General features: G+C 48.6%; 1 protein-coding gene across 1 annotated transcript in view; it reads left to right on the top strand.

Moving 5' to 3' along the window:
* The window catches only part of SPON1 (spondin 1), a 273,677-nt gene that overhangs the window by 240,558 nt on the left and 11,742 nt on the right, over nt 1-21,377 (top strand). Inside the window, exons 7-10 of the mRNA XM_022555726.3 lie at nt 11,002-11,066; nt 18,651-18,852; nt 19,845-19,985; nt 20,438-20,513. Of these exons, the coding sequence (XP_022411434.1) occupies nt 11,002-11,066; nt 18,651-18,852; nt 19,845-19,985; nt 20,438-20,513 (484 nt within the window). The remainder of the gene's footprint in view (nt 1-11,001; nt 11,067-18,650; nt 18,853-19,844; nt 19,986-20,437; nt 20,514-21,377) is intronic.

Below are 21,377 nucleotides of genomic sequence, written 5' to 3'. Positions count from 1 at the left end.
GAAATAAAAGCACACACGCACACGCATACACATTTTCTTTATCTCTACCATTTCTTTGTAACTTGATGGCTAGATTATTATAGAAATAGATGATGAGCCCAAAAGATTATATAGGAATGTAAAAAATAAAGATACAAAAGTATATACATGTGTACTTTTATATTGCTGTGTGGTCTTTGGGTTCATCATTAAAAGAGCTATATCAGTAATGAGATTATCTCTAAAACATAACTAAATTAGAAAGCAAGGTACGGAATGGTTTGATTAATAATCTGTTTGTATAATAGTCTAGCTCCCTTGTTACAAGGAAATGGCAGGGATAAAGAAAATGTGCGTGTGTGTGTGTAAGCTATGATCTCAACTATGTGATGAAGACACACAAATATAGAAATAAACATGCTAACTGATGACAGCTGCTGGGTTAGGATGGTGGGATTATGGGTATTTCTTTTTTGCTTGTCTCTCTCTGCCTCTCTCTAACTTCCTATAATATGGTTACGTTATTTTTTAAATTTTGAAGACCTTACTTGAGTATGTAAGGTACATTTTCATCTTATTAGAATTCTTTCCTGGTCCTTTACATATGCACTAGCACTTACACTTCTATTGGAAATCGCCACATCCCTCCCCATCCGACTCTGGCCCCCCTCTCACCGCCCCCCCCACCCCCCCACATTGTTTTCCCCAGAGACCCACTCAAGTCTTGCACACCCGTCACCGTTCCTTTGTTTCGGTCTGCCTCCTGCTCTAAGAGGAAAGCTCCACGAGGACAGGGATTGATTGGTGTCTCTTTTGTTCAGGGCTCTATCTCCAGCACTCAGAGCCGCGCCTGGCACAGAGTAGGGGCTCAGTTGTTATTTGCTGGAAGGATGGATCCTCACGTGGGCCCAGCAATGCCTGTAATTGAGCATCAGTAGCTACTGTCCTCTGCCTTCCTCTTCCGTCCTCTTGCCCTCCCTCCATCGTGGGTCTGGATCTCACCTCTTCCCATCTTTTCGAGGACCTTAGTCCTGCAAGCGCACCTCCTCTCTCTCCTGCAACAGCAATTTCTCCTTCTTTACTGGTTTATACCTTTCTCCAAACAAACTCGCCCTAATGTCGCTCATCTTCTAAGAAACAGTCGCATGTCCTTCCTGCCGCTGGTATTTTTCTCGACTCCCCTTCCCAGCCGACTCCTCAGAAATAGCTGTCTGGGCTTGCTGGCTCCGCCACCTTGCTTTCTTGTCCTTCCTAAACCAGCTTCAGTTGAATTTTCAGCAGTGACCAGCAGGGCAGTGCTGGCAGCAGTGAGCAAGTAGCAGGGCTAGCAGCAGCCGGGGGCTGTACAGGCAGTAAGGGGGGACAGTGGGAACAGACAGGGACAATGGGGACAGCAGGGGACCATGTGGATGGAGGGGGGGCACAGCAGGGGACAGTGGGGCAGCACAAGGGCTCTGAAGAGGTCCTGGGGGCAGGTCCTAGCGTCCTCCTGTCTTGCTGGCTGTTCTCTCTCCCCCACCCTCTTGTCTGTCTCCACTCACTGCCCAGGTACTCTGCCTTGTGGCTTTCACTAGCACCTATACACCAATGACTTTCAAATTTATCTCCTGCATGGACTTCTCCCTTGAACTCCAGTCTCATCTATCCAACTGCCTATGTGACACCTTGCCTCGGAGTCATCCTTGACCCCTCTTTGTTTTACACCCCACATTCAATCCATCAGAAGATCCTGTTGCTTCTCCCTTTAAAATAATGTCTTGCGTCTGACATCTTCCCACCCGGTCCATTGCTCTCTCGTGGTCCAGTGTCTGGTCTCCCGCTTCCCCCTGCCCTCCTGCACTTTACTCCCCCACTGCAGTCAGCAGAACCCTCTAAACACGTAAATCAGGCCCTCACACTGCTACTCACAAGCGCTTCAGCAGCATCTGAGCCCCGTAGCACTCGCAAGAGTTCCCCTAAGACTCCCTGGGAGGGCAGTGAAGGCCAGAGGCTTCCTCCAGCTTGTCATGAATTCATTCTTTGATTAACTAACCCATGATTCATTCCTTAATCATTCCCTGTATACCTCCCCAGACCAGGCCAGTGCTGGCGAGATAGGGGGGACACAGTCCAGCCCCTGCCCTAACAATGGCTTCCAGGACTGGATGGGAGCTGCCCTCAGAGGAAGGTGGGGAGGGGGAGACAGGGAAAAGGGGTAAGGGGTGTCGAATGCTGCGCCTTTAAGACCCCCAGAGATGGGATTCCCTGGTGGCGCAGTGGTTAAGAATCTGCCTGCCAACGCAGGGTACACGGGTTCAAGTCCTGGTCCGGGAAGATCCCACGTGCCGCGGAGCAACTAAGCCCGTGCACCACAACTACTAAGCCTGCGGTCTGGAGCCCTGCGGTCTGTGCGCCACAACTACTGGGCCCGCGTGCCACAACTACGGAAGCCCACGTGCCTAGAGCCTGTGTTCTGCAACAAGAGAAGCCACCGCAAGGAAGAGCAGCCCCCGCTCACCGCAACTAGAGAAAGCCCGCGCGCAGCAACAAAGAGCCAACGCAGCCAAAAATAAATAAATAAAATAAGTTAAAAAAAAAAAAGGACCCCCAGAGATGCTCCCAAGGAGCAGGGTTAGGGGTGCTGCCCCTACAGGTTGCCTTGCAGGCACCTTCAGCCAGACCTGACCTGGCTCATCCTCCCTCCCTGGCTCCGGCTGGGCTTCCTTGCAGCCCTCGCCTGTTGGGAGGCAGACAGCCCGGCTTAGCGTGCCCTCTCCTGTGTGATGTCAGAATCTCGCCTGGCCTGGCCCCTCTTTTACTTCTCTGCTCTGACCCCAGCACTAACGGCTTTCTAATTGCTGGAGATAGGGCAGAAGGTGGGGAGGAGAGCGTGGGAAGATCGGGTCATGAGGGGCTGGGCTGGGAGGCAGAGACCTGCCCCATCCACCCCTTCAGCTCCCTGTTTGACTCCGAGGAGAGGCAGACTTCCATAAGCATTCTGAAGGATACGATGAAAGTCCAGAAAATGAGGTTAAGCCCAGGATTGGCATGCTGGTTACCAAGCGAGCTAAACCAATGCCTGGGGTAACAGAGGCACACAGAAGGCTGGCCCTCTCTGTGAGGTCATGCATGGCATGATGCCCGTCTCAGAGCTCTCCACCTGCCAGAGACAAGTGTGGGTGCAGGGGCAGCAGGGCAGGCCCAGGCGGCTCTGATGCGCCCTCTTCCTCTTCAGCTTCAGAAACGTCAAGCTGCTTTCACAAAACCATCTCACGGGAAAATTATTATCTACGGGCATTATGCAATTTTCCCATCAGAATTACAGGCTGTGTTTGAAAAGAAAGAAAAAGAAATTGAATTTGAAATGCTTCTGTGAAACCACATCGTCTTCTTGTGGATCTGTTCATGGGCTTCAGATACGCTCTCTGGCTTTGAAATAGCTGATCAGACGGCCACTTGAGATGGCATCTGCTTCCTAGGAGCAAGGTGGGGCATAGGCACTTATAAACAGCCAGCCCAGGTCACTGGGGTGTCCATCGGAGGCAGGCTCAGAGCCTGTGAGCCTCGCCATGGTCCCTAAGGTGGCCTCCGCGTCCTGTCCCTTCCCCCTCCTTCTACTCTCAGGCAGGTCTAGCAGAGTTCTCTGGCTGGCACTCTCCACCGGCTCTTGCAGTGCCCGCCAGCTCAGCGCGCAGGTCCGTCAGTGTCACTTTACCCAGCTGTGGCTCCATCCTGCGCTGTGGAGTCCTGGCGGCCCGGGGCTCAGAAGGACGCCAGCCCCTTCCTCAGCACAGCCTGTCATTCATACAGTAAAGGTCGGTCAAGCACGTTCTAAACGCTGATAGTACAGAGGTGAGTGAGCAAAACGGTCAGAAGCCTTTGCCCGCATGGGATGCCTGTTGTAGCAGGGGGAGGTCAACGATAAAAAGAAAGCAAAATGCGTAGTATGTCGGGTGGGGACAAATGTTACGGGGAAGCAATAAACAGATAAAGTAGTGGGGGTGTGCCAGGTCGAGGAAGGGGCAGGGAGTTGCTCTTTTACACAGTGTGGTCAGCAGAGGCCTCACTGAGCAGGTGACGTTTGAGCAAAGACCTGGAGGAGACAGAGGAATGCATGCTCTGGTGTCCGGGAGGACAGCACCCCAGGCTCAGGGGGCAGCAAGTGCTAAGTGTGCCTGGCACGTCTGAGGAGAAGACATCCAGGGCGGCTGGGAGCAAAGTGAGCAAGGGGGAGAGAAGTTAGGGATGAAGCTAGTGAGGTAACGGGGGGCAGAGCAGATCATGAAGGGCCAAGGGGGCCATGGCGAGGTCCCCATTGGCTGTGCGGTGTGATGCCATTAGAGGATTTTGACCAGAGGGACGGCATGATGTGGCTGCTGTGTGAGAAGGAGCCTGGAGGAGGGCGAGGGAAGAGGCAGAGAGACCGGCCAGGAAGCAGTTGCGATAATCCAGGCAAATGATAATGGCGGCTTGGACCAAGATGGTGCTGAAGACGCAGGGAGGATACAGTTCAGGCCCTGCTCTAATGATGGTGACAGACAGTGGCTGGCTCATAAATACATTTTAGAAGTGGAGTTGATAGATGTGCTGAAGGATCCGAGGTGGGGTATGAGAGAGAGAAGCATCAAGGATGAGAAACTAGAAGGACAGCATGGCCATTTCATGGAATGGGAAGAATGAGAGAGGCCAGGTTTGGGGAGGAGACGATCAGGAGTTTGGTTTCAGACACGTTGAGTTTGAGATACCAATTCAACATCCAGATGAAAGTGTTAAGACCGTTAACGTACAGGCTGGAGTTCAGAGGCGGGGGTGAGGTGAAGATGACAATTTAGGAGTCATCGGTGTATGCGCAGCTTGTATTTTAAGGCATGGGACAAGAGGAAATCGCCAAAGCAGTGTGAATAGAAAAGAGCAGAGCACCGAGGGCTTGAATACAGGGGCACTCCAATGTTTGGAGGAAGATGAAGTGGGTCAGCAAGGGAGACCGAAGAGGAATGAGGTAAGGAGAAAATTAAGAGGCAGCGAGTGCCAGAGCCAGGCGGAAAGTGTTTCAAGGCAGAGGGAGTGACCAGCTGCATTAAATGGTCCGGAAGCTAAGAGCTGGGCGCTGACCATTGGCAGCAGAGAGAGGTGGGTCTCAGTTACTACGTCTGGGAAAGGAGGACCATTTGCCTGCCTGCCTCAGAGGGCTACGGTGCAGCCCACTTGAGACCACGGGCAAACTGTAGAGCACCACCAAATGTGAGCTGTTTGTATTTATGACCAGAGGCTGTTGAAATGAGGGGAGGCATCCTGGGCACAATTGATGTTAAAGATGCTTAAAGCTCCATCATCGCCTCATAAAGTGTCTCATTTCCTGCTGCTCGTCATCAGGACACTCACCGAGGGATGAAAAAGTCCCCTTCTGAGGTGGAAGCCATCAGGACTGATATTTTTTATGGGTGGTCAGTGGGAATTCTGGGAAACGGTAGGAGCAAATAATGGAACCAGACATTGCTCACTGGGGTCTTTACACAGGATGACAGGTGCTGCCCTTCCAGAGGAATCGGGTGACCCTGTACCTCAAAGCAAGGGCTCCTTGGAGAAAACTGTCAGCCAGGGGCAGCCGTGGTGTTGCTGAAAAACAAGCAAAATAGGGGAGGGACAAGAGGGAGATGGAGAAGAAGAATCGTCAGGGAAAGTGGAAAGAGCATGAGCTCTGGGGTCAGACACATCTGTGTTGGAACCATGGTTACTGGGCAGTCTTCACAAGGCACCTGACCTCTTTGACCCTCAGTTTCCTCATCTGCAAAATGAAATGGCAGCTATTCCCAAGGTTTTCCTGAGAAACAAGCTGATAAATGGGGAAGTGCACAGTGGGGTGGGGGTCTCTGTGTGCACACACATGGATCACTGCCCCTGCATTAGTGTCATCGGCTTGCCTTCTCTTTAGTAGCAGCAGTTTCTCTCCAATTCAAGGACCCTGTGCTCCCCGCTCTTTATCAAAACCAGTTCTCGGGACAGCATTACCATTAGCAGTATCGTGAACACTGTATGATAATCCCCCCGGCATGGCTGTAATATTCAGAACTCAGGGTAGGCTAGGACACGCCCTGAAGGACAGCGGAAGCACGGGTGGGGGAGGGGTGGGGCCCAACCTTTCAGGAGACCCCTCCCTCCTGCCCCACGGCTTACCCTCCCAGCCCCTTCCACCTGGGTTCACAGGCTGACGAACGTGGTCTCCAGACTGAGGTTTAAACTCTAGACATGCCGTTGACTAACGGTGTAACTAATTTCGCCAAAGAAATGTATTGCTGAGGATTAAAAAGTATATACCGACCTTTCAGATGCCTCGTAAGGATTTAATCAGATACTATATATAAGGTAATTAGCAAGGTGCCTAGCACATGAAAACAGTGGATTGTTGCTGTTGTTGTTTCTACTTGCTTTGATTCCTTCCCCTCATGGATTGCATCTCATTTCTCTCCTTGGGGAGCAGGAGGCAAGTTGGCTGGGCTGACTCCCAGACTGCTGGTCTGGGGCAGGACGTGCTATGGTGAGGAAGCTCAGCTTCAGTGCCACGCGGAGCAAATGGGGCCTTCGGATGAAGAAACAGGTTCTGGTTCAGGACTGCGAGACAAAGGCGAAAGCTCAGGAGCCAGGAAGGTGCAGGAACAGAGAAGAGGCGAGAAGCAAGGCAGGGAGGAGGGGACAGACTCGCCTGTTGCCGTGAGCACGGCTGAGATGCCGGAGCTCTCCTGCGTTGGGAGCTGGCTCTGGGGGGCATGGGAGGGTCAGTGTGGGGTAAGGATGTTCAGACACCAGCCCTCTCACCTGGCCCCCCAGACTCACATTTTGTCCCTCTGCTCTGCTCAGACGTGACATCTCCTGATATCCATGTGATTTCTGCCCCTGACCTGTCCCAGACTTGTTTCCACTCCACAGGAATCCCTCCTTCCTCTGGATCTGACCTCAGCCCATGGCCTGATTTAGTAGGCCGTGCAATTTTCATTTGGTACCTAAGGAAGTCTGAGTACAGTTCTAACATCTTCACAATATGTTTACCAAAAGCAAAATGGAAGAACTCATCCCCGGGAAGATGGACATGAGTACCCTGTAGTTTCTCGGAGGTTTTTAATTTTAATTGGCATATCTCTGGGAAAGTGCTAACGTCATGCAAACGAGGCGTGAACTGAGTGCCCTGAAATACTTTGAAAACAGTCCTATGGGAGATGGATAAGGGCTTTAAGGATCTTGAAAGATCCTTTCTGGGCTTTAGAGACTTGTTAAAACAGTTTTTCATTTAAGTCTGAAGTTGGGGTTGCTTACTCTGAATTTAAATTCTTCAGTCTTCAGAATGTAAAGTAGCTGGAGCCCCAGTGCCCCCATCCAAAGCTCACCCAGCTACACTAACCTTTAAATAAGGGGACGTTCTCCTGAGGCCTTGTGGCTTTGTTGATGCTACTGTGTGCTCCATTCTCTGTACTCAGGCAGTACAAATCCCATCTTGGCCTGAATGTGAATAAGAATAAGAGTAGTAGCTAGTACTGATGGTAAGACAGGCACGGTTATTAGCACGTTACTTGAATTATGTCATTTTGTCCCCCTAATAACACCATGTGGTAGATATACTTTTTAACCCTATTTCAGAGATGAGAAAGCTAAGGGAAGTCAGAGGCTTGCCAAAGGACACAGAGCTAGTCATGGTGCAGTCAGGATTTGAAATGAGGTATGACTCTAGGGCTTATGCTCTCAACCATGCTACTTTCCTGCCTGCTGGATTAGTAAAGATGAAAAAGATTGATAGTATCCACTGTGCCCAAAGTTGTAAAGACATAGGCACATACACATTCTTGCTGAAGTATCACTTGGTACAGACATTTGGAGGACAATTTGGTAGGCACTACCAAAACTGTCAATTTGCTTCATCGTTTGATCATTCCTGGAAGTCTATGACACGGGAACTTGTAAACAAAGAAATATGTACACAAGTGTTCATTATAGCATCATTTATATAAACAATTAAATATCCACCAATAATGCCAGTTAAATAAGAGAACATGCATGCTATGGAATTCTACACATACGTCAAAAAAATGGTGTGGCTTTGCTTTTTCACCAATTTACTGAGTATCCACAGCACTTGATATGGCCATGAACAAGCCAGACCCTCTCCAATCCTATAGAGCTTTGGTTCTACTAGAGAATTTTGATGCTTCAAGAAAAATATTTAGTTTTTTAAATATATTTTCCAGAATGTTCCTGTGTTCTTATTTCATTGGCTAACACAACAGATCACAACAAGGAACTGTTGATCATGCAGATGGTGCGTAACCATGAGATGAAACAGTTTACAGGAAGAAGTTGTTCTAGTGCCTGCAGACGTGGAACCACCATCCTTGGAGCCTCCATGGCTCTAAAAAATACAGATGGAATGCCAGCACCACAAACACTAGTGGGGGACCCCAACAATTTCTGTTGAGTTATATGCTGCAAAAGCAAAATCAATGTCATTAGTTGGGACTTGAAAACCAAGATTTAATTGTAATACAAGGTGCATCTGCAGGGCCAGCTAACTTGATGGTCCCCTTAACTCCACCCACATTGATTTTATTTTTTAGTAAAGTATTTCTTCAAGGGCAAAAGGACTGTCTTCAGACAGCACCTCATTACTTGGATCTCATACTTGGATTTCTTTTTTTCTAAGTCTTGACCTGGCTTACCCTAATTTGAAGATCTCTAACACTTTAAAAATCAAGAAAAGGGGAGTTATATTGCCATAGGTACTGACATGGAAAGTTTCCCGTGATACGATAGTAAAAGGGGGAAATGTAAAAATCGTGTTGCGGAATACGATATTCAGTATGATGCAATTTTTGTGGGAAAAGCTGTATATAATGTATGTGCACACACACACATAATACCTAAGTATAGTAAAAGGTCTGGAATGATATGTACTGAACTGTAACACTCTGGAGAAGGAGGTGGGAGAAGCCAGGGTGCATGCTAAAGTAGAATGCTCAACATTTACATTGTGTGCTTCTGTGATGCTAAATTTTTCCACAAAAAAGCATGTATTATTCTGAAATTAAAAATCAAAGAAAAAAGCTAGCTGATGCGGGCCACGTAGGCAAAACTCAGGGATTAAGAAATCACCCTGGAAGTTGTGGGGAACTGTTGCAGGGTTTAGGCAGGCAATAGATATGGTCAGGTTTGCAGCAATGTCAAGAGTGGACTGGGGGGAAGCAAGAAGATACTAGAGCTTGGGGCAACTGGTGAGGAGACTGTGGAAGGACTTGAGATAGTAAGGCTGTGAATGCAGTGGATCTCGGGGCCCAACGGCTGTGAGGGGTAAGAGATGGAGGAATGCAGGCAGCTGGTGGATGTGCCCGACGGGGTCCACTGAGGAAGAGCAGTGCTCTAGGGGCAGATGAAGAACTCGTTGTGGGACACGGAACGTATGAGCTAAGTACAGGAAACCCAGGTCACAGGAGACCAGCTCAAGTCTTACATGTGACTTCATGTCAGGCAGCTTCTCTCAGTCACTCAGCAGATGCGTATTAGGAGTGAGTCAGGGATACAGTCTCAACAAATAAAAAAATCTCCCATGAGAAATGTAAAGCGCTCTGTTGGGACTTGGAAACGCTCTCCCTGCAGACATGTGAGTGGTGGGGGTGTCTGTGCATCCACAGATTCTTTCCTCTGACCAAAAGGGGGAACCTCCAAGGAAGCCTGAGCTCAGAGCAGGCTGCGAGCTTCTGGGGGGACAGGGTGCTCTGTGGCCCTCACTTCTACCCTCGCCCCACCAGGACCGTCAGTAGGTGCCCAAGCCGAGCAGGATCTGGCTAAGCTCCTGTCCCCTCTAAGCTCCCCACCCTGCTCCAGCAACCCATTCCCTGGCTGCAGACGAGGTGCTCCAGACCAGAGGCTTTTTCTAATCTTGTGGCCTGAGCCTGGAGGCACCTCTGACCTCCTCCTTGCATGGGATTTTCTGGGCAAGGTACCCACCAACTAAGAAGAAGTTCATCGATTCATCCCAAATATATGTTAGGTACCTACTGCCAGGAACAACTCTAAGGGCTGGGGCAGAGCTGTGGGCCATCCAAGCCAGTCTCTGCCCTTCGGGAACTCAGAAACCTGTTCATTCGGCAACAAAGCTCTTGCTGCCCCTGCTGGTGACATCCTGGGCTTTTCTGTGCAGCGTTGACAGGGGTGTCTGAGCACTGCTGGGCCCCGGCCCGGGGAAGGGGAGCTCCAGGACCAGCTGAATCCACTCTGGGGAAACCCCAGCCAAAACTGAATTTGGACCTGTGGAAGCTTAAGCCTTGAAAAGCCTATGGTAGCCCTCAGCCCCAATGTGTAATTGAAAATAAAAACCCAAACAAATCTCGAAGTAAAGTTAAGCAAGATTAACAAAATTATGATTTTTCCCCACGATGGTGACTAAAGGCTTTCCTTCTAAATGTTAATCATCAAATTCTTCCTCAAACAATTCTTTTAGGTCCCCAAGCTTTAAGGGTGACCTACACACTGTCCAAAGCAAACTAGAGCAGGATTACGTGAGTGGCCCAGGAGTGTGGGCCCCAGGCTTCATCTTGCCCTCCTTGTTCCAAGGGAGTCTGATCCAGTATGTGAGTCTCGACAGCAGGAGAGGCCTCGGGGGTGACAACCCTTGGGGTCAGATGGTGGCTGCAGTGTGGCTGGAGCAGGCCCCAGTGGAAGCCTGGACACAGAGAGCATGACCTGCCCTCCAGGCTGGACATGAGGTGGAGGTCTGGCCATCCCAGGGGGAGGGCAAGTTAGAGGCTGGCTCCTGTGGAGAAGGGTCTGCGCTGGAACCCTTAAGTGTGGCTCAGTGGGCCCCTTGGTGTCCAGCACACACCAGGCACCCTGGACGCCGCCCCACCTCCTGGGATTGCCGAGACTCCAGGGCTCTTCACCCGGGGGCAGGTAGAGTCTCAGCAGCAAGTAAGGGCATGAGGGTGGACAGCGTCACTATGTCAGAACCCTCCTGTTCCCTGAGCCCAGCTCTCCTCACTAAATACCTGTGGTCCTTTTTTACAGAGCGATGAGGTCCTCACTGTCATCAAAGCCAAAGCTCAGTGGCCAGCCTGGCAGCCTCTCAACGTGTAAGTAGCAACAGGGCCCTGTCCAGCCCCCAGCCTGGCCTTGTACGTGGAGCCACCCGCCTCCTGGCCGCCGCGTGCCAATTATGTCGTAAAAGTCAGCACTGCCTCTCAGGTGGCTGAGCAGGTGAGGTGCACTGCTCATGCGTGCAGTACCAAGTGCCCCTACCTCCTTGGGGAATGCAGGCTTGGTCTCTGTGTCCCCCATGGCTTTAACATTGCAGAGGACCCCACTCAGACACTGGAGGTGTTAAGAACACGGTTAACTATAAAGCTTTGAAAATCAGGGGGAGAATTCTAAACTGAGATATAAAATTGAGGGTCACCAAAGAACGGGAGACAATCAACACCAAGGACATGGTTGAGAGACAGCTTGAGAATGAGAGTTAAGGGCTTGGGACTGAGTCCCGAGGAGCTCCAACATTTAATGCTGAGGAGGAGTTGCCTGCAAAGGAAGCAAAATGGAGTAGCAAGGAGATTGGGGAAGGAAGCTTGGTAACAGGGAAGCCAAGGGAAGAAAGCATTCAAGAAGGATAGCTGTGTCCAGGGCAGCTGAGAGGTCAAGGAAGACCAGAGTTGCACAATGCCAGTTGGATTTATCAGCATCAAGATCATCAGTGACCTTATTGGGAATCCTTTCTGCTGAGTTATGGGGGGAGGGTAAACAGCCTGCAGCAGGGTGAAATGTGAACAGAAAGTGAGGTTATGGAGTCAGTGAGTAGAGACAACTCTTCTGTGAAGTTTGATGTGAAAGAAGAGAGACTGGGCAGTAGCTCCAAGAGGATGAAAGAACCAATGGAGCTTTTTTTTTTTCCCTAAAATTTGAAAAAAATATTTGGGGACACCTTCCCACCCTTCACCCATCCCTCAGATATCTTGAGACCCCAGTGGAACAGAATTCATCCATGGCAAACACTCAGATTTCCCAAATTCCCAAAGCCTCTCCACTCAGTGCTACCAGCTTGTTAAGGGAAAGGAATTTTCCTTTGGTTTTCCCATACCCCAGTCTCCCCTTTCCTCTTCCAAATCTCATTAGGAAGTCAAATTAGGAAGCCTACAAGCAGCCAAGTTTTGTCTTGCAGAAACAGCCCTGCCCCTCCTCGTGAGCCTGCTCTATTGAGGTTAATGGGATTCCAGCCTCCTTCAGGCCAGTGGAAAGCCAGGGTGACCTACTTTGTGAGGTCCTGCCCAGAGAAACTGACTTGTTTTTCAATGATCTTCATCTTTATCCCCAGGACCACTTCTCAAAGGACAGCCATGAATGAACAAATTAGCTGCTGACTTGTTTAGCTCAATAAATCAAGCTGTGGCTCCAAAAGCCCAGAGTACAGGTAGAGACAGGAAAGACAAATTCTGAGCAAAAGCCACATCCTCCACAAGTTCTTCCGGCCCCTGAGTAGAAAATGCCCCGGTTTCCTGCAAATCAATGCTGAATTTCCACCACCCAGTTCCTCCAGTTAAGTCTGACTGTTAGGAATTACTGGAACTTCTAAAAATAAATTTTATTCCTTTCCTTATGATGAATCCTCTAAAGGACTGTAGTCTCCTTAATTATTCCCAGCCATTCTGATTAATTAACCTTTGTTTAGACAGATCTGTTTGTGAGACAGATGAGAGGCAGGTGAAATAGAAACATGGTCACCCTTTCCAGAAATCATGCCTCTGGAGGGTCTGTGCCCCCTTAATCATCCCAGCCATGGTTCCCAGGGGGCCAGAAGCATCTTTCTGTCAAATCAGGGCTGGAAGTTTCAGGGTGCTCCCGGTGTCCTGTAGAACCTGCCCAGGTCCGTTGATGTCCCCAGGATTGTAAAGGAAGACTGTCCTTGGACTAGAGAACGTAGAGGTCTAACAGGCCAGATGGACTCGGAGCCCTAGTTGCCTCCAAGTTATAAACAGAGTTGTCCAAGGCAGAGACCTCTCTGAAACCTTCCTCCAGGCACACAGACTTCAGCCTAGTGAATGGCTCTAGCACCGCCTAGTGTCGAGATTGAGTTTCTGCAACTTTGAAAGCTCTTTTTTGAGGATTATTTGAAACGAACAAGAGGACAGAACTCAGCATATGAGTGACCTGAGTCTCACAGATATGGATCTGTAACTTAGAATGGTATAGTAAGTCTCTAGAAGGACCATAAAAATCCTTTATTGCCTCTTTTCTTTCGTCGTGTTTTTGAAAGCTTTGTTTAGAAAAGCGGAGTGAGAAGGAAATCAACATTTACCAAGTGCTTTTATGGTGCCAGTCACGATGATAAGCCATTTCCTCACTAAAAGCCCTGGGGTGGGTCTGAGGATGCTCCCATTTTGCAGATTAGTAATTGTAAAGGGAGACGAGGTCAAAGCGGCTGTCACATAGCTAATAAGTGACTGAACCAGGGCTCAAATCCAGCTGTCTCTTCCAGTCCCCTTTGTTCTCTCCCACATCACGCTGCCTCTCTGAATGGAAAAAGGCACAAGATATCTCTGTGTCTTCATTTGGTTTTCATTTTTCTGGTGTGAATTGTCTGTTCATAACTTTCCTTTACCTATTGGGATTGTGGTGTTTTTTGTTGGTTTTTTTTTTTTTTTTTTACAGATTTGGACTAGCTCTGTACATACTATAGATATTAACATTTGTCAGTCAAACTAGAGGGAGACATTTTTGCTAACATGTCATTTTTCCTTTCTAATTCAACACTATTGTTTCCATTATGCAGATGTTTTTAGTTGGTATATAATTCAATTACTTTTGTGATTGCTTTTATTGTTTCAAAGCTGAGAAAATTAACGTTTCTCTAACAGATCAAAAAACTTGACTTTTTTTCCCTATGATCTGGTTTTTACTTAACTCTGAGTTTTTGCTGTTTGGGGGTGTGTGTGTGTGTGTGTGTGTGTGTGTGTGTGTGATATTACATGTGAATACCATATTTTTTTAAACTGCAATTAAGTTAGCCCAACCCCACTTGTTGCATGATCTTTCCCCGCCCCCTCAATTTTATATGAGTCCTTACCTAAAGTTTCTGGAATCTTCAGCCTGTGCCACTGATCTATATTTCTATCTTATCCTGGATATTACACCATTTTCATTATCATACGTTATAGTATATTGTTATATGGTATGGTCAGATCAATTCTCTTTGCCAGAAAAGTGATAAAAATTTAAATCCCAGATAGAAAAATAAGATCAAATTAATAAAATACTTTATATGGGAAGACATGGCATGTAAGAAAGGCATGAGTAAGAATTTTTATTATGGTTTGGTCAAATTAAAGAATTCCAGTCATATCTAGCGTTTCCTAAAGAAAACATATATTCTTATCCATTTCATTATTTTAAATAGCATTTTTATTATAGAAGTAATAAATACTTTGAGGTAATTTTAAAATTAGGTCTGAAGGCCAAAGGAAGTGTTAAGAGCTCCATATTCATTTCCTAGATTAACTCATTTATTTCAACAAATATTTGAGGAGAATCTACCGCATGCCAAATTCTAAGCCAGGCACCGGGATATAGCTGTAAACAGGACAAAAATGGTCCCTATTCTTTTGGAAACTAACAGGGAAGATGGAAATTAAACAAGGAACTCCAAGGAAAGAGTGAGTTCAACATGCTCTGGGAAGGTACACCAGGGGTCCTAAACAATTTGAGGTGAGGGCAGGAAACATTTCCTCCCCTCAAGCTGGGGGGCCTGAGGATGAATTTTCCAGTCAAGGGTACAAGAAAAGAGCAGGACGTAACTGAACATGTTATGAAATCGTTCCCAGGCTTTTACAGCCAAATTGACCATATCACCCAACCTAAGGTCAGGCGTTTTGTGCGGGGATCAGTTGCCCCAGATTTTCTACCCCTTGAAACACTTACCGAGGTCTGGGGGATACCTCACTCAGGTTACAGATTTGGCCAAAATGCATCAGCAGAGAATGATTTGTATAAGCCTTGTAAAACACAGGAGGTTCTCAAGATAGTTACATCCTTCAGCTGGGCAGAGTAGCAGGGTGGTGTGTTGGATGGGGGTTGGTTTCGTTTCTCCAGCTGTGGATTCCCAAGTAGAGCTGGTTTTGTCCTCTTAGGTTGTCATGATGAATAGCTTCATCCATGGGGTACAGGATACGAAAGACTACCTGACCCACAACCATATGCTCAGGGAGATGGGCAGGTAACAGGTGTAGTGGTTGGTCTCTATGGCAACAGAAGAGAAGCCTTCCTCCAAGGCACTGCTGGACTCCCGAGGGGTCCATAGCCAAGCAGCCCCGCTCTGCCCACATGCCCATGCTCTCTGCCAGGCAGTTACTGGAAGGCAGACCCCAGACGGTGTCCTGTTAATCCCTAGGTGAGCAATGCCGCAGCTCCCCAGACTGCAATTGTTGTAGAAGCCAGGTCTTTAAAGAAGCTGCTAAAAGCAATGACCTACATGCCAGTAAATGCATGCATGGGAAAAGGAAATGAAATCCCCCAATTTGTACCTAACTAAATAGCAGACTATGTAAGTGTGGGGCTTTAGCAGTTTATAAAGGCCTCCTAACATATCATCTGAGCCTCACAGCAACACGGCAGGTGGGTAATGTCAGATGAAGAAATTGAGACTGGAAGAGGATGAGTGAGAGTTACTTGCCCAAGATCGAGTAAGTAGTGGAGCTCAAGTCATCCTACATCTACTTGTTCAGCTGGCCCACTGGAAACCTGGTATTGGGATATGGCTGTGAAACAGGTTTGTGCCCTCAAAGGGCTCCTAGTCTAGTGGGGGAGACCAAACAGTGAGGAAGAGATGACAATCAAAGGGTACAGCTCAGAGACCTACACAGAGTGTGTGGAAATACAGACCAAAGGCACTGGTCTCAGTGCGGGGGGTCAGACAGGCTCCTGGATGAGGTGACTCGTGACCTGAGGCTTGGAAGATGAGCAGACCAGTGATTCTCAAAGTTGAGGCACATTAGAATCACCTGGAGGGATTATTAAAACAAAATGCTGGGTCCTACCCTCAGTCTGTAAGTAAATCTGGGGTGAGGCCCAATAATTCGCATTTCTAGCAAGTTCCCAGAGGACGCCGATGTTTCTGGTCCAAGGACCACACTTCGAAGGCCACTGAAGGAGAGCCTTCCCGGCAGATGCAAGTGCACGTGGGTCCTGATGCCAAAGCCAGGTTCAGGCCAGGCTCTTCCTCCACTCAGGTTCCAGAACCTACACTGGCGTCAGGCTGAAGTGAGAAGTGCATTCCGGAAGGCCTCCCTCCCCTTGCCTCTCTTTTCTGATCTCCAGATGACCCTTCAGTGCTGCTTCACTCAGTAACAGTAATACAGGAAGTCCCCTACATACGAATGAGTTCCGTTCCTGCGTTCTAAAGTCCAACTTGTTCATAAGCTCAACAAAGTTAGCCTAGGTACCCAACTAACACAATCGGCTATATAGTACTGTACTGTAATAGGTTTATAATAGTTTTCAGACAAATGATACATAAAAAACAAACAAAAAAATGAAGAAAACATTTTTAATCTTACATTAATCTGTACTTGAAAAGTACAGCAGTCCAGTACAACAGCTGGCATACAGGGGCTGGCATCGAGTGAACAGGCAAGGAGAGTTACTGCCTGGAGGAGGGAGAGGAGGTGGGGAGATGGCAGAGCTGAAGGATCGTCAGCAATAGGAGATGGAGGGCGAGCTGCAGTTTCACTCACGCCTGACGCTGATGGAATGCACATTCGCATCTTCGAAAGTTTGCAACTTAAAGGTTCATATGTAGGGGACTTACTGTAGTAATAATTGGTCAGGTGCCAGACACTGAGCTAAGTACTGGATGCGAGTTCTGTCATTAAATGCTAACAATAACCCTTTGGGGTAGCAGTTACGGGGATCCCCATTCTGTAGATTTGGATACTGAGGCACAGAAAGGTTTAGTCATTTGTCCAAGGATAACGCAGCTCTAAGAGGTGGTATGGGATGATGCACACCCAGGCTTCCCACCTTCTCTGCTTGTTGCCGGATCCCATCCGGCCTGCCCAAGGGGCCCAGTTCCACAGGGCCCAAGCAAGCCTGGAGTCATCGCTTTCTGGGGACAGATGAGGGCAGCCAGGAGCAGCTGGTCCCAACAGACAGGCACAGAGACTCCCAAACAACTGCCAACCGGACTGAACAGACGAGTTGGTCTCCAGCTAAGGATTCCCCATGATCGGCAGCCTGGGCGGAGAGTCAGGCAGAGCTGTCTTCATGCCTCAGCCTCACCAGCTGCGTCTCAAAGTTTATTAACTTCTATACGCTTTCCTTTCTTCTTTACAAAATGAGATGGTAATTCTAACCCCCACAGGAGTATCATGAAGAGAAAATAAAATAATGCAGGTGTGCCACCAAGTGTGGCTGACTATAGCTCTCCCACCACGCCTCTCAGTGGGCTGCCACCGTTGATCTCATACAGCTCTGGCCACTCCTAGGACCTTGTCTTAGCAACACGAGGACACAGAGGTTGAAGAACTGCCTCTCACAGCTTGGGGGCTGTCAGCCAAAGGTGTCTGGCTCTACAGCTGGGTCCCTGCTCGCCTACTGGAGGAAACGGCCAAGGAACCAGCTGTGAGGCGATGGGTGAGCTCTGCTGCCAGGGCAGGGCCTTGCTCTGAGCAGCCTCTGGGGACACTGGAGGCAGCAGGCTGGGGAGATAATCCCTCTGATGGCACAATGTTGCTCTAGAGAGTGAAGTGGGGCTGGGGGTGGTGGGGACTTAGAAACTGATGACGAAAAGAACTTGGACCTTGAATTTAAGATTGACTTCGGTTGTGGTCTCCGTTCTGGCAGTTCACTTTGTGACTCTAGACAAGTTACATCACATAACACTTCTGAGCCTCAGTGTCCTCATCCATAAATTGGAGTCGATAATCCTTACCCCAGGTCTGCTCTGAGGCATCTATGAAAATGTATAAGGAAAGGCTTGGGGCATCATTAAGCAGTTTTTGTCAAATTCACCTCACTTCCAATACGGCTGGGCGCAGACGTAGCCCGTAGTATTTGTTCATTCGTTTATTCAAAAACATTGGCTTAGCATCTACGATGTGCCAGGCACTGGAAATAAAGCAGTGAAGAAGGCAAACAGAATCCCTGCTTTCCCAGAGCTTACGCTCCAGTGAGAAATGAGAGTCAGTAAACAGCTAAACAAATAAGAAAACACAAAATAATAGTAAGTGCTGAAGACACATTAAAAATGGATAGCGTGGGCTTCCCTGGTGGCGCGGTGGTTGAGAGTCCGCCTGCCGATGCAGGGGACACGGGTTCGTGCCCCGGTCCAGGAAGATCCCACATGCCGTGGAGCGGCTGGGCCCGTGGGCCATGGCCGCTGAGCCTGCGCGTCTGGCGCCCGTGCTCCGCAAGCAACGGGAGAGCCCACAACGGTGGGAGGCCCGCGTACCACAAAAAAAAAAAAAGGATAGTGTGGTAGCATATGGTTTCTCTCCACGTGTGGCCAATGGATGGGCTTGGAGAGAGAAACCAGTAATAGCCAAAGGCAGAGACGAGTGGGAGAATCCCCCTTCTTTCTCTCCCTCTCATCCTTTAGCCATCGTCTGGCCAAATGTCCCTCAGAGCATGCACCCCGCAGGGCCCCGAAGGTAAAGGTCTCTGTATTTGGTTTCCAGGAGAGCAGCACCCTCGGCTGAATTTTCAGTGGACAGGACACGCCACTTAATGTCCTTCCTGACCATGATGGGCCCCAGTCCCGACTGGAACGTGGGCCTGTCCGCAGAGGATCTGTGCACCAAAGAGTGTGGCTGGGTCCAGAAAGTGGTGCAGGACCTGATTCCCTGGGACGCTGGCACCGACAGTGGGGTGACCTATGAGGTACGTGTGCGCCTGGAGTGGTGAGTGACAAACCTCCCCGAGCGTCTGCTCCTTGTCTGGCCCTGTTCTGGATGCCCTGGCTATGGAGGTGAGTGTGGCCCAGGCTCTGTACCAGATGAACTCACAGTCCGGTAGGGGAGCCCAGCATGGTCCCATCATCACATACTCACATGCTGTGTGACTCGGGCTCCGGGAAGTGTCCATGCAGCTGGTCAGGAGAGCACAGGAAGGGACTGTGCTGAAGAGCAGTTCAGAGATAAGCATTAAGGAACAGCAGGCAAAAGGCATGGAGGCAAAAAGAGAGAGAGAGAGAGAGAATGGGGAACTGCAGGAAGTTGACGTGTGTTAAGCTGGGCCAGATTCCGAAGGTTTCCGGACGGCCAGGCTAAGAAGTTTGGATTCTTCTGTGAATGTCAATATTTTCCAGATATGGTCGGCACAGCAACTGCATCGAAATCTGGAATCATCAGAAAACCAGTGGTAGAGCAATCTAGAACAGACATTGGTAAACTATGGTTTGGGGGCAACCTGGAGTTTTCTAACCCAGCCTCACGCATTCAATCGCATGTTGTCTGGGGCTGCTTTCTCACTACAACTGAGTTGAGTCGTTGCAACAGACACAGTTGGCCCACAAAGCCTAAAATATTTACCATCTGACCCTCCTCAGACAAGTTTGCCAACTCCTGGTCTAGTGGGAAGAACTCTGGATTCACACCAACCTGGTTCAGCAATTTCCTAGCTGGAAATGGCTCTCTAAAAACTCGGCATCTTCATCTGGGCATAATCCTACTGTGTACATGGGAGAATTTGAAAGTATAGATCTACAAATGTTCATGTACAACACATGGCATGAACAAAATTCTGTAAATATAAATAGCAGTTATACTTGTTAAATTCCTTTCAAGGTTTTTGTTCTGATCATATATCAAATCTTTGTGGTTTTTAACCAGTTTTATTTCCCACTCTCTGTATCTGTGTTTTCTCCACTGCAGTCACCCAACAAGCCCACAATTCCCCAGGAGAAAATCCGACCCCTGACCAGCCTGGACCATCCTCAGAGTCCTTTTTACGATCCAGAGGGCGGGTCCATCACTCAAGTAGCCAGAGTTGTCATTGAGAGAATCGCTCGGAAGGTACTGGGTTAGAGCTCACCCTGGCACAGACCCTTCGCATCAGGAGACCAGACCCCTTTCAGCTCTTGAATCATGCGGTCCCTGGCATATTCAGGATGTGGAATTCCTGGGCCTACCAGAGTTTCTAGAATGCAAATTATTCATAAGGTATAAATGAGCAAAATGAACATGGTGGTACAGTTTGACGCTCAACCAAATGATGTGCTCCAGGGAACTAGGCTTCATCATGAATGCCATAATGAACTGCTAATGTCTGCCATGGGTCAGGAAGTGGGAAGTTGTGGCTTTACTGCCATTTCTTTAACCGGTCAGGTTGTAAAAGCGAGCCAGAACTCCGCCATGGCCTAGGATCTGTATACAGGGTGGGCTTTCGATTTTATATCCTCTTTCATCTTTCCCCCACACTTTCCGTTCTTTAACGTGAGGCCCTCCAAGTAAAATTCCTTTTGCAGGGGGAACAGTGCAATATTGTACCTGACAATGTTGACGATATTGTAGCAGACCTGGCTCCAGAAGAGAAAGATGAAGGTAAGTCATCTTCCTTTGTTGCAGGTGGCAACATAAACTGGGAACGAAACATAAAACTACCTTTTGGGAAAGCAATTTGCTAACATGTTTTAAAAGCCACAAATATATCCTTTGATTTGGTAATCCCTTCTTTGCGGATTTCTTCTTGAAATATAATTCAAAACAAGGCCAAGGCTAGGCACAAAGTCTAAGGGAATTGGTGAAGGTACGACACTGGAATATATATTCAACAGTATCAGGCAAATGGCATTTGCACGGGCTTCACGGATGACTCTCTGCTTTGATTCTCACACTGTCCTGTGAGGCAGGAGTGGGTCCATCCACTTCCCCAGCAAGGAAAGCGAGCCCAGACCCTACAGTCAGGAGGCAGTGGCAGAGCCCTGGCTTCAGCTCAAGTTCTCTCATAGGATCTGGAGCCAGACAAGCTGGGCTCTCCTCCTGTGGCCCTGGGCAAGAGGCCCACCTTTCTACCAGTTTCCTCAACTGTAAAATGGGGATAATAGAAGAATCCGCCTTGTAGAGAGCTGTGGTAAGGAGCTAACGGGATAAGACAAATACGGTTCTTAGAATGATGCTGGCACATGGTAAGTGCTCAGTGAACAATGGCCACCCTTATTCTCATCATGACAGTGTGTCTGGGTCACTGGGAAGATGAGCAGCACCACACGGAAAAACCTGTGTTTCCCCCAAATTGCCTGTGATTTGCCTGCACCTGTGTGGAAACGATGTCTGCCAGGGTGAGGGGCTTGTGTTCATGTGTTGAGGGGAAGAGAGAGTAAGAGAATCTTTCCTTATTAAGTTACTTAGATTTTTATTAGTGGAATGCCCAAACTATAATTTTGAAAGGCAAGTGAATGGCTGCTT

Source organism: Delphinapterus leucas, chromosome 7 (assembly GCF_059928025.1).
Source record: "Delphinapterus leucas isolate spDelLeu-1000000601 "Yukka" chromosome 7, BTC_Dleu_Yukka2, whole genome shotgun sequence".
In the NCBI taxonomy this organism is placed as follows: Eukaryota; Metazoa; Chordata; class Mammalia; order Artiodactyla; family Monodontidae; genus Delphinapterus; species Delphinapterus leucas.
This window is presented reverse-complemented; position numbering and strand designations above follow the sequence as displayed.